This window comes from Ostrinia furnacalis, unplaced genomic scaffold (assembly GCF_004193835.3).
Source record: "Ostrinia furnacalis isolate ACB-3 unplaced genomic scaffold, ASM419383v2 OfSCF2576, whole genome shotgun sequence".
In the NCBI taxonomy this organism is placed as follows: Eukaryota; Metazoa; Arthropoda; class Insecta; order Lepidoptera; family Crambidae; genus Ostrinia; species Ostrinia furnacalis.
In genome coordinates, this window is record NW_021132815.1 from 267,182 (window position 1) to 280,576 (window position 13,395).

General features: G+C 41.8%; 1 protein-coding gene across 1 annotated transcript; it reads right to left on the reverse strand.

Moving 5' to 3' along the window:
* Positions 1–343: 343 nt before the first annotated feature.
* On the reverse strand, positions 344–13,032 carry LOC114355934 (glutathione hydrolase 1 proenzyme). The gene is made up of 10 exons (XM_028308985.1): positions 12,868–13,032; positions 10,734–10,948; positions 9,029–9,221; positions 4,194–4,461; positions 3,409–3,599; positions 3,265–3,367; positions 3,066–3,205; positions 2,260–2,500; positions 1,993–2,106; positions 344–1,002 (listed from the first exon to the last, which is right to left on the reverse strand). The coding sequence occupies exons 2-10, from the start codon at positions 10,864–10,866 to the stop codon at positions 847–849; spliced, it is 1,539 nt and encodes a 512-aa protein (XP_028164786.1). The 5' UTR covers positions 10,867–10,948; positions 12,868–13,032; the 3' UTR covers positions 344–846.
* Positions 13,033–13,395: the final 363 nt, after the last annotated feature.

The window sequence follows — 13,395 nt, forward strand, 5'->3', positions numbered from 1 at the left end:
CCCCTATAAATCAAGCTGGGTACGTCCGTGGCCCCGTTCCTTGCTGAACTATTGAGGTACCTAACTGCCATTCTTATCACAGGCATTATTTTTAATTTAGCTGAAGGGATAAACGAGGAATTATCCTTTTTTATGAAATAAAAAAAATGTTACTTTACATTCAAAATTTATATTTGACACTTGTAACAATAAAGGCATAATACAAACAATACTGTAACTTAAAATCTATAATTAGTTTAATATTATTTACAACCGAAACAAAACTAGATTCTAAAGTAGCTGAATTAAAGTAAAAATATCACTGTTGATTTCTCTTATGACATACGCTTACGAAATTAGGAGATTTATAGTACTTCACATTTCTGTGACTATAGGAAGTTCATTAAAATAAATAAAATAAAAAACTGTTAGTAAGTTGTTGAATTAAAAAAAAATGTAAGTACACAGTACCCACAAGCACGAAGTGCATAATTTAATCCTAAAAATTACCTACGTTTTGAGCACAAATACGTCGGGTCCTTGAAATAATCGCCATTAATTACTTCGATAATAACACAAGAAAAGTACTTTATTGACGATTACATTAACAAAAAATACTTTTTTATGGGGACAAGACAGCCGATTTAAAGAAGCACTGAATTTATGAGGACGTTAAACTATTGTTTATCTATGTCTTGCTAACTTATTGCTGGTAGTGCGACCCCTTAAGTTAAACTAAACCGTTTCATTTGAAACATTCGTCACAATTTGAACTCAAACTTCTCCCGTGTCGCATTTCAATGCAACTTTCACCTATCATGTCAAATGGACCCTTTATCCAGAGATTTTCTAATACGTTTTATGTCATTAAAATCCGTCCATGCTGCCTATTCGGCGGCGGTCGGTTTGCGGGCTGAGGTATCCATCGGGGTCCCTCACAGCGCCTATGACGGCCGCGAAGCCAGCCGTGGAGCCCAGCTCTGTGGTAGCGTGACCTCGCGCGCGGAGGGCCGATATTATTGACTGCAAAGAATTAAAACAAAAATACTATTATCTCATAACTTCACTTCGAACTCCTATGTTCTTCTGAGGGCTTAGTGTGAGTTTACATCAAACGTTTTCATGAAGNGTCACTAGAGAGCGCGTTTAAAAAAATCTATGAAGATTTTAGTTCTTGAAAGTATCGCTAGGGGCGCTGTACAATCCGTCATAAATTTAATGTAAATTTTCTAAGCAGTCAAAAGTGAAGACGTTTGTTGTAAACTAAGGCCCAGAACAGACGGTGAAACGCAACTGCAACGAAACTGCAACTTTCTGATGATTCTGATGAATGAAACTGAAACTGAAAGTTTCAAACTGGTCGCGTCATGTGTAGGTCTCTGAACGGACGCTATGGCAGAAACTTATGTGCAACTCAAAAGTAACTAGCAGTTGCAGTTTCGTTGCAGTTGCGTTTCACCGTCTGTTCTGGGCCTAAGCCCACTGATTAATTTCGTTGCGGGTCCAATGACAGTTTAACTTTCTCCCGATCCCGGGACAAACTTGACCTTCACTGGTTGGGTTTCAAGCTGTAGATCCTGGCTACACAGAAGTTGCAGCGGTGGGAATAGTCCCGAAATTATCTCATAAGAAATACGGTGAATTTTGCCATAAAGAATGACTCAACAGATAATTTAAATTGATGATCATAAAAACGATCATCATGACATTATGGGACATTGTCCCTATAATTATGTAGAAAATGCCATCACGACAACAATCCATGTCAAGGCTGTATTCAGCTATTGTGAAAGATAAAAGTGGCTGCCCATGGTCAGAATCGTGACGTGATTGTACGACACACGCGGCATAATAAATGGCACATTTTGTTTGTTATTGGTGAGTTGATCTGTATTTAGGCAGGCACACCTGCTTCAAGAATTACTCATAGTTTATCATTTTCCTTGAGTTATGGTGTGAATTTTCCACACCTACTTGTTTGGATCATAATAGCTTAAGAATTTAAATACAAACCGCATCGAAATCAGCTTCGTATTCCACTTCCATAGGAATCAACTGGTGGTGAAGTCGTGGACGCATTACGGCATGTTTGAAGGATCCGCCTTCGTTGATCACATGTCTCACTATCTGTAATAATAACAGTCAAATGAGAGTTGAAAAGTGTGGCAAATGATGTAATCGATCAACATGGAGAACATTGGGGGAGGCATAGGCAAGCAGTGGACGTCATATGGCTGAAATGATGAGAGGACCTAAGTATAGTTAATATTCTTGACTTACCAGCGACACTTGAGTAGTTATTTTAGTTCCACCGGCGGCTCCAACAACCAATGCCAATGTGCGGTTGTTCTTGAGAACGATACTGGGCGTCATGGAGCTGAGCGGTTGTAGGCCAGGAGCCAGGAGGTTGGCGGGCGACGGCGGCAGACCGTACGCTGACTCGCGATTGGGGATAGCGAAGTCATCCATCTCGTTGTTCAGCATGATGCCGAGGGAGCGGGACCGCCGTTGAGAACCCCAACTGAAATAGTTTATAGGTATTATTGTAGAAGATAGTCGTAGAATGATTTTCGTAAGGTCTTTTGTATAGCAACTGTTTCCGCAAAAAAACATGTTTGCATAGTAAAAGGTCGCGCCGCACTTAGGTAAGTGGCGCTGCGCGTTACGGCATACTTAAAGCGCCAAATATTTTTTTTACATTTTGTTTTATGCGTGTCGCATTAGGGAGGCGTTGTAGCGTATGTATGACGCTCTGTACCTACCTCCGTACCATTGTAGATAGTAAGGTAGTAAAGTGAAGTGCAGTGCATATTCAAATGTGGCTTGATTTTATTTAACCCATCATACCCTAAGCCAGGGTTTCCCAATTTTTTTTTGCCAAGGAACCCTAATTGATTATATTTTTCCTAGCGGAACCCCCTTACTACTCCGCCTGCACGCCCTGCCCCTCCCTTGTGCGTAAACAAGTCGGTGCGAGCGAACAACGTCGGTCACGCCGGTTCGCCGCCGGTACGCGTTTCGATATCAGTAGGGTGTCTAATTTCACAGCACACCAAGATTTCCAGGGCGTTTATACTCGTACTTACATGTAGTTGATAGTGCTGGTAGCGGACACGACGCTGCCGTCGGGCGCGACGACGACGATGTGCGCTGTGCCGTGGTCGTCGGCGCCCTCGAACGACGCGTCGTAGTGCTGCCAGTCGGGGAACATGCAAGTGCCGTGCACCTAATTTCACATTCAAGGGCGTATTCTTACATGTAGTGGATAGTGCTGGTAGCGGACACGACGCTGCCGTCGGGCGCGACGACGACGATGTGCGCCGTGGTCGTCGGCGCCTTCAAACGACGCGCCGTAGTGCTGCCAGTCGGGAAATACGCAACCGTGCACCTAATTTCACAGCACCCCAAGTATTAAAGGTGTATTCTTACATGTAGTTGATAGTGCTGGTAGCAGACACGACGCTGCCATCGGGCGCGACGACGACGATGTGAGCTGTGCCGTGGTCGTCGGCGCCCTCGAACGACGCGCCGTAGTGCTGCCAGTCGGGGAATGTGCGCGCATCGTCCACTAGGTCGCGGTAGCTGCGCGCCCACGCCGGGTCTGATAGGTTGCGCTCCAACTGCAAGAAATAAATATTTTACTTTGGCACCGGCTAATAGAATGAACATAATACGCTGTCAACACCATAAGCCGCCCGCTAATTCTTGTCCACATCGGTATTTTGAATTAAAATAATGTAATCTCAGTTCGTTAGTTTCAACTAAATGACGTCCACTGCTGGACATAAGTACCTATGTACACGATTTTAAAACTTTATTACTTAGGGTAAATAATTTACGAAAATATTTTTTTATTTTCTTCAACATTTTTGTCTTGAGTGAGAGACTCATCACCAATGAGGGTTTTCGCGAATGAAAGATCCGCTAGATGGCGGGACGTGGATGTGGGGTCTGACTGCTGCGTGATTGGTGAATTTTGACATATCTGTCAATGTCATGTCAAAAATAACCAATCATGCAGCATTTGGACCTCGCGTATTGCCATCTGGCGGGTTTTTCATTCGCGAAAAACCTCATTGCAGGAAAATTTAGTCTCTGGGTAGAGACCCCATTTTTGAACGTAGTAGATAATAGGGAAGTAAACTACTTATTATTTTCTTTAAATCTAAATAAACAACGAGAGTATTAAAGTGTGATTAAAGCATGGGACTCACCTGCGTGATCCTCTTAGCCAAATCAGAGCGTGAAGCGTCGCCGAGGCCGGTTCGCTTTGCGTACGCGTACTTGAAGGTTTCGATGATGCGGTGCCAGTAGAGGGTGGAGCCCTCGGGCGCGGCGGTGCCGGCGCCCACCCAGTCGCGCAGCATGTTGAGGATGAAGGCCAGCACCGACCCCGAGCCGGGCAGCGGGACGGAGTATAGCGTGTGCTCGCTCGACACCGGCACCGCGATTGGCTCTTGCCATTCGACCCTAGAAAGTAATGCAACAGTTTAATAGTTTTTCCGAAAAGTTCCAAACCGGTTCCGAAGGGCATACCGGAAAAAGTAGCGTGGAACGTCCACCCACAAGGTGGACCGACGACATCGTAAAGGTAGCAGGAAGGCGCTGGACGCAGGCCGCTACCAACCCGGCAACGTTGTATGTTCATCATGTTATGATGATGATGATGAAGAAGATTTTTTTATTCCCCGCAAAATTAGGATGTGTTGCTGTTTTTTTTTCAGAAGTGTGGCAAAGGAATCTAACAGCACCGAATCAAAGTTACCGGTTGATGACTAAGTATTACGAATACCAATGCTGGTACGCTTGCTGGGACTCTTAACCCTTCATTTGATTTTGTTCACTGGGATGAACATTAAATTGAAAAAAATAATATGCCGAGTGCATACGTCTTAATTACTGGTAACTTTTTTTTTCACTAGAAAGTATTCTTAAGTTTTGGTAGAAAAATATTTTTATGTGCTAGCCACAGTCTGAAAGTGTTAATTTTAGCCAAAATGCCGACATAGCGAAGACCAGGCTTTAGTGTCAAGGTGTTTAATCAAGCTTTGCATGTTTTTTATTATAATTGAGTAATGACAGTGGTTTTAACGTATTGCATAGTGTTCATGCTCAATAACTTGATTGATTTATAATGCTCATTTAATAAATAAGCCATGTTATACCAGGTCAAAGTCGAGTGTTCATCCCAGTGAACATTGCCAAATTACTATCAATGTTTGATTGTTCATCCCAGTGAACGTTGTCAAATAGGCTATCAAACGTTTATTTTTGTTTAATTTTATTTCAGTGGACCAATTTCTTTATTTATAGTTAGTTTTTATTTTGTTTGGGTTGTTGGCAGCCTAATACTGTATATTGCATGAAATGTAATATCAGAATAATGTTTTGTTACTTGTAAAAGTGGACATAATTGCTTTCTAAAGGATGATGGGCACAAATGTATGGAAAGTGGTACCCGCTCCAATAGCCATAACCAATATATATTTTAAAAGGCCTTTAGATGTAGGAAAATGTCTGCTATGGGGCCAGTTCTAATTCACGTTTTGAAAGCAGTAATTCCACTAAGTATTATAATGAAAGTATAACACAATCATCCATGTATACGAGTATGTATTATGACTACAATATATTAATATAACTAAAAGAAGCATTGAAAAGGAAAGGATTATACCTACGATGAACTACCCAAGCTATTAGCCCTTTATTCGCTTTCATCATAATCATCATGATCATTTTAGCCATAGGACGTCCAGTTGAACATAGGCGGCGGCCTGCATCCAGCGCCTTCCCGCTACCTTTATGAGGTCGTCGGTCCATCTTGTAGGTGGACTTATTGGGTCTTGTGGGTTTATTCGCTTTAGCAACTCATAATAAAACCCTTAAGAAGTAATAAAACTTTAACCCCTTTATTAATAAAAGTTACGCCCTAGTTGAACTCTAGCTTAAATTGTCATTTGGTATGGAAATGTCATTTTAATCCAAGGTTCTTCCTNAAGGTTCTTACTAGACTTAAGGCGCCTTTAAATTAGACCCGCGAGGAAGCGCCGCGCTGCAATGTGGCGAGCTTACTGCGCTATGTCATACAATTTTAGATGCGCAGTTGCAGCGTCACTACTTAAGTGACAGTACGGCAAAGACGCCCTGGAAAGGGCCTAAGTAAGTATGGAATAAAAGCTTTGTCTTTAGTAAACGTACAACAACACGGCAAACCGATTCCTTTCTGATGCATCGCGATAACTTAGACAAATATAAATCCAGCTTTATGATGCTGAAGACATTTATTATGAGATGCATATTTTCCAGTAGTTTTCAGATGAACTACCTTACTCATAAGAAAAGATAAAATAATTATCATGCCCTTCATAAGTACCTACCTAATTATTTTTCTTACTTAAATACTAAAGTACCTTACTTACATACTCGTAGCGAACTGTACCTACTAGCTAGATAATATTTTATGCTAGATAGTCATTAGGTACTTAGGTATTGCTTATGCCGTACAAGTTTGACTACGTTTAATTCTGAATGCCCTTAGTAGCATTTTAGGCATGTCATGGCGTATGTTATAATATTGTATTATCTAAATTACAGTTATACATATACAGTGTGTCCGGGCTTGTAGTGATCAAACTTTAAGGGCGTAATATATGGACAATTTTATCGATGAAAATACTTCAAATTTGGGGCCTGACCCATTTCTAGAAAAATTACATCGCTTTAAGTTTTTAATTTTTAGTTTACACCTCTTCTTTAAAAAACAAGTGAAAGCGTGGGTAGCTTAACATTAATAGGCAAATATTTTGTATCATGCGATAGCCAATAAAATTATCTATTAGTAGAAGAAGAAAGCAGACACAAATTTCATACATTTTATGGGAGTAAGAATGTATTTAATTAGAAAAATACATTACTTTTTTCACTTCTTTTTCAGTTATTTTCCAACACAAGAAAAACCAGGTCGTGAAGGTATGTTTTATTTGCATTGTATTATTAGTATTTGAGCTATTCTACAAAACGAATGTAAATTTATTAGTCTACATCTATTAGTTTCGACATAATTGTTGAACAAAGATACCCCTTCCCACCGGTTCCCAAAGCGCTCGCGACATTCGAAAATGCACTGCCTGAAAGAATCACACAACCTATTCCGATTACTATGGAAACCGCTGGGAAGGGGTATCTTTGTTTAACAATTACGTCGAAACTAATAAACGTAGACTAATAAATTTACATTCGTTTTGTAGAATAGCTCAAATACTAAAAATACAATGCAAATAAAACATACCTTATCGACCAGGTTTTTCTTGTGTTGGAAAATAACTGAAAAAGAAGTGAAAAAAGTAATGTATTTTTCTAATTAAATACATTCTTACTCCCATAAAATGTATGAAACTTGTGTCTGTTTTTTTCTTCTACTAATAGATAATTTTATTGGCTATCGCATGATATAAAATATTTGCCTATTAATGTTAAACTACCCACGCTTTCACTTGTTTTTTAAAGTAGAGGTGTAAACTAAAAATTAAAAACTTAAATCGATGTAATTTTTCGAGAAATGGGTCAGGCCCCAAATTTGAAGTATTTTCATCGATAAAAATGTCCATAGATTACGCCCATAAAGTTTGATCACTACATGCCCGGACACACTGTATAGGTACTTATTGCAGCAATTACAAAGCAATTTAAAGGCTTAATATTATCAGTGCTATTAAGATTAACAACCAACTGACAAAACATTTTATCTTTTTTTATTAAAATTTTAATTTATTTTACGTACCTACCTACAGATAATAAGGTAGGAACTAAGTATGACTATTCAAAATAAGGTATAGTAGAGCAGTCGACGTCACCGCGAAGTACTACCAAACCAAGTGGAGAATTTTATTGTACCTAGATTGTGTTTGGCCTTGGGAATGCAAATGGTGCCGTTGCAGACATTAGATACGGTAAATCAGCACGATTAAATTGCAATGGCTATGTAAATACCTATGCAGTAAAGCCAGATTAGGTTCAGATATAATTTTATAGGGCTAATGTGCACAATGCACATCGGTAGTTTGTTAATGTGCGAAAAAGAACTACGGCTTCTTCACAAACTTACAATTACTTACGGCTTGTCAGCTTCGTTAAGAGCTTGCAATGTGAGATTCGAGTAGGTACCTATGTGTCATCACTTATGATCATGATCCTCACCGAGTAAGTAGACCATAGGAAATGTACAGAATTAAGAAATAACGTTGATAACAACCATAGCTGGGCACCGTNTATGATAACAACAATTAATTATTGTTTTGGCTGTTTATCCTGCGATCTCAGAAATACATGGTATGAGATTGGAGAATTTATCTCTCAAACTCTTTCCTCTCATGAACTATTGTCATGTAAGTAATTCTGATTTTAGTTAGAACTCTCGCGTAGACATTCTGAATGGATGAAGTGTTTGCGACAGTGCGATCCTCTGTCATCCCGCCAATAGCAGCCTGAGGGAAAACGTGGAGGTTTTAGTGAGTAAACTGGAGCAACTGATTCATATTAGCCAAAGAGTTCCACATTAACCTCTGTAGTGCCTACGGTAGTTGGTAGCAATTCCTCCGTGTAAAAAAGATTCGTAACAAGCAATAATAGGTATAGTTGCAGTCGTTGATTCTCTTTCCAACAAAAAGATCATCCTGCATACATACCTAGATAGGTATGTATGCAGGGTGGAAACGATAAGCGATCTTAAGCTGAAGCTGGAAACATTGCGTTTTCGGATAGCTCCTGCATTTATTCTGTAAAGGGAGGCGCTGGACGCAGGCCGCTACCGATCGATCAACGTGGAAAGCATTAGGGGAGGCCTATGTTCAGCAGTGGACGTCCTTTGGCTGAAATGATGATGATGATGATGATTCTGTAACCTACGTGTATTATTGATACCGTTTGATAGAGCTCGTGAAGCACTTTCAAGATTAGGTAGTAACCAGATTTTCGATATCTTTTAGTTTAAAAATAATCAAGTGAGATAACCTTATCGTTTCATCTGTGTAGAGTATCAAAACAAACAAACCTCATGGACGGTTCGGCCTTGATTCTGTCGCTGTAGGAGTGCAGCACGCGGCCCATGTAGGAGTTGACGCGGTGGCCGCGCCGGCACAGGTCGGCGGTAGGCCGCACCAGCTCCGCCCACGGCAGGCGTCCGTACGCCCGATACAGCTCCCCGTAACCCCGGAGTTCGCCCGGTACGGCGATGGCTAACCCGCCTATAGGAATGATTAAGGGTAAATACAAGCACATCTGGACCTTGGTCCCCGAACACAGCACTTTCTGCTCAGGTGTCAGTGGCCAGGCCTCCCCAACCCGTCTGGCCAGCGCGGCGTAGGGAGTGTAGGCAAAATCCTCCATTTGCCTCTAGTGTTAGAGAGGGTTCCGGTCGTGCTTCTGTAGTGCACACTAAATGACCTGATGATGAGGAATGACAAGCACATCTCGATACTTTTCTTCGATATTAAGTACTTTTAATATCGATACCTTGCGAAAGGGTGTATTACAAAGTTCGCCTACGGAACGCCAGGTATAGCTCCCCGTAGCCCCGAAGCTCGATTGGCACGGCGATGGCTAACCCGCCTATGGAAATGATTAAGAGTAAAAACAAGCACATCTGGACCTTGGTCCCCGAACACAGCACTCGCATGGAAGGAAGCATTACACCTTAGCTTTCTTATTGTGGTATCCTCAAAATCTCACGGATTTATTCCGTGGTCAGGCCTTTCCAACCCGTCCGGCCAGCGTGGGGAGTGTAGGCAAAATCCTCCATTTGCCTCTAGTGTTAGAGAGGGTTCCGGTCGTGCTTCTGTAGTGCACACTAAATGACCTGATGATGAGGAATGACAAGCACATCTCGATACTTTTCTTCGATATCAAGTACTTTTAATATCGATACCTTGCGAAAGGGTGTATTACAAAGTTCGCCTACGGAACGCCCGGTATAGCTCCCCGTAGCCCCGGAGCTCGCCCGGCACGGCGATGGCTAACCCGCCTATGGGAATTATTAACAGTAAATATAAACACATCTAGAGTTTGGTTCCCGAACACAGCACTCGCATGGAAGGAAGCAATACACCTTAGCTTCCTTATAGTGGTATCCTCAAAATCCCACGGCCTCCTCTACCCGTCTGGCCAGCATGGGGAGTGTACGCCAAATCCTCCATTTTCCACTGGTATTAGAAAGGGCAGTGCTCCTGCAGTGGAGACTAAATGACCTGATGATGAGGATGACAAGTACATTTCGATACTTTTCTCCGATACCAAGTATTTTTAGTCCTACCTACTTTACCCGCCTACGGGTACGAAATGTTACTAAAACAAGTAGGTACATACTCGATAATCTCCGATATCTTAGTATCGACACTTTGAAGTCAAGTATAGGGTAGGTATCGGTCAACAAGTCATATCAGTGCATGGACGTAAAGTAAATTAGTTCCGCGTGCCGCCTATGTTTATTTGTTATTAGTCGGTGTGTTTAAAGAGTTTTAATTTTTTGAGCAATTGATAGACCTGCGGAAGCCATAGCAACAGTCGCTGCTGTCAGAAATCGCCTAACAGGCAAACATTTGAAAAAAAGAAGTATATATTTTTGGAAGGCACTACAAAAACAGACTTCAGTTATGTTCATGTCAATAAAAATACCAAAAACGATTCGATACGAATACTAAGTATCGCCATTTGACGACCGATACTGCATCGATACCTCAGTGGTATCGTTTCATCCTTACCTACGGTAGACGATGCGTTCGCGAACTGATCCTCGTGGGTGGCCGCCGGCGCGCGCTCGCGAGCGTTCACGACGCGCACCCGGCCCGTCGGCGCGTCGTACACCGTCGCCAGGAACCCGCCGCCGAGCCCCATACATTGTGCGCACGCGACGCCCTCGCAGAACAATGTCGCTATCGCCGCGTCTACCGCGGAACCATCCTTTTCCAGGATTTGGCTGAAAAGTTAAAAGAAATAAAATCAATCTTGGTACCAGGAAGGAGCTGGTTGCAGGCCGCTACCAAACGGTCAATCTGGAAATCATTGGGGAAGACCTATGTTCAGGAGAGGACGTCCTGTGACAAAAATCAATCAATAAAAATAAGAAGAAATGAAATTGCGAATATAGAGGTCTCGGGCTACTTTGTCTTTGATGCAGGTAGCAAAGGCTGACGTGACATCGTCTGCTGACTTTCTTACGAATAAGAGGTCATAAATACGCCTGCGCAGACGAAGTACTTATACAGGACACTTACTTTTGTACGAGGTAATTTATTCCCATGTGTGCGATTCGATAGTTTGTAAGAAGGGGTCAAAGGACTAATGGACAAAAAAGATTTTTGTGCAAAACTAAATAAATTGCAACGACAACCTAGTACTTAAGTACTTATGTTATACCACACGGTCCACACGTGAGGACAGTCAGTTGATAAGTAGCACCTAATCAACGTTGCACATCATTATGTCTACGTTGATAATGGTCAAAATAATAAACATTTTTAATCTAAAATGAGTTTCATTTCGCAATCGGCAGAAAGTAGGTACCTACCTTACCAAATTATGCAGCAGCAACATATTAGATAACAAGTAACAACACAGATAACATAAATCAAAATATTGATGATATGCAAATGATGCAGTTAGGTAGCGGAGTGTTGTTGAGGTGACCCAGAAGATATCATGAATTATTTTGGACAATATTTTTTGAGCATTAAGATAATGATCGTATTCAAGGGTACCTACTTAAACGTTATCGCTTTTCAAAACAATTTCTGATTAATGCGGTAATTTGGGTTTTAAGTTCCAAGTTCTAAAGCAACAGGATTTTTAGCTGTCCTTTTAGTCCTAAAAGGCTATTGCTCTTTTGCGAGTTTTACTTATCGTCCGCAGACTCAAACAAAACCTTCTCATTTCGAATACACATAACACAGTCAGGATATTTAAGAATTTGGCATAACTGGCCTTAAGATGCCGATTTGGCAGATTAAGAAAGAAAGAAATCCCACCGCAACAAATCCCAGCATTCTTAGAACATAGACCGCTGCTAATTTGTTAACTGATTTAACAGTGGTTATTGTGTTCTTGTTTTGATTGTTTTGAGTATTTTGTCCGGCTTTAAAATGCTGAGATTCGTAAAGACAGGTTTTGTAAGGTTAATAAGACACGCATGCCCAACAAAGGATTTAGCCGGCGCGACGCCGCGGCGTATGTTTAATGCCAGAATATTTTCCCAGGTAAAAAAGTGTTGTTACCATGGCACGCCTCAAATTATGTTTAACAACACTGTTTTTTCGGCAGTTGGACCTACGATAGCCAGTTCCTCTGTACTCGAGGATTCCGGGTGAACGGTGAAGCAAGCTTCCTTTGGCCTGAGCATCATTCTCCGTCAGGTGAGGAGATACAGACCAAAAAGCTCCGTAGTGAGTAAAATAAACTTCGGACAATGTGCGACGGAATTACCTACATGATCTAATTGTACCCTTTTCCATCACCGCGGAACCAGACGCAGGTTAGCGTACCATTCCGTACATTGTCGACATTCCACCAGCTCACACTAATCTTTTCGATAACTCTTTTATAATGTGAACAGCTAGCGACTGCAGGTATTTGCTGTTGTCTTTCCCAAACACTATAATCCGGGCCTTTGCAAGGCGAGAGTGAATAGGTGATGCGATTGCGGTCAAATACCTGCCTTGTTCTGTTTAAAAAGGAAGAAGTAAAGAATTCCACTGACCGTCCAATAGAAGCGCACTCGTATCCATTGGCGGCGACGGTGGCGCGCGGGTAGCGCGGGTGGTTGTCGCTGGCCCACAGCTGTAGCTCCAGCAAGCCACCAGCGCGCTTAGTGGATTAACTAAAGTATAATACTGCACTGACCGTCCAATAGAAGCGCACTCGTATCCATTGGCGGCGACGGTGGCGCGCGGGTAGCGCGGGTGGTCGTCGCTGGCCCACGGCTGCAGCACCAGCACAGCCACCAGCGCGCCTACGATCAGCGCCGATAACACGCTGCCCACCAAATAAAGACGCGACTTGCAAATCCTGCGGGAAAAAACATCATTTTAAAGTCCATATTATACTTCCATTATTATCTATACTTACCTTATTTATCCATACTTACCTACTCCATAGAGTATAAATTAGAAGCGTGTAAGTAATTCAGATTTACTAGAGATAGGGCCTCTTTTATGATCTCCGAGTAAAGTTCTGAGTAGTTAGGTAATTCCTGATTAACACTTTTTGGCAAGTAAAAGTAAGAAGTATTTTAGCGTCAAAGTCTTGTCTTGTCAGTGTTATTGGTTTCGTTGCTACTCGTGACTTTAAGCAACGGGTAGCCTGCTTGCCACTTTACTCAGAGTTGGTTAACGAGGTCCTTAGAATTACAGACAGAGAACCTGTCTGATC

Bases quoted from the DNA above. Each gene is read 5' to 3' on its own strand.
- LOC114355934 (XM_028308985.1), bottom strand. From the start codon at position 10,866: ATGGGGCTCGGCGGCGGGTTCCTGGCGACGGTGTACGACGCGCCGACG. The intron at 3,600-4,193 runs GTGAGTCCCATG...TATTTCTTGCAG, and splicing joins TGGCTAAGAGGATCACGCAG to TTGGAGCGCAACCTATCAGA. The intron at 1,003-1,992 runs GTTTGTATTTAA...AATTCTTTGCAG, and splicing joins ACGAAGCTGATTTCGATGCG to TCAATAATATCGGCCCTCCG.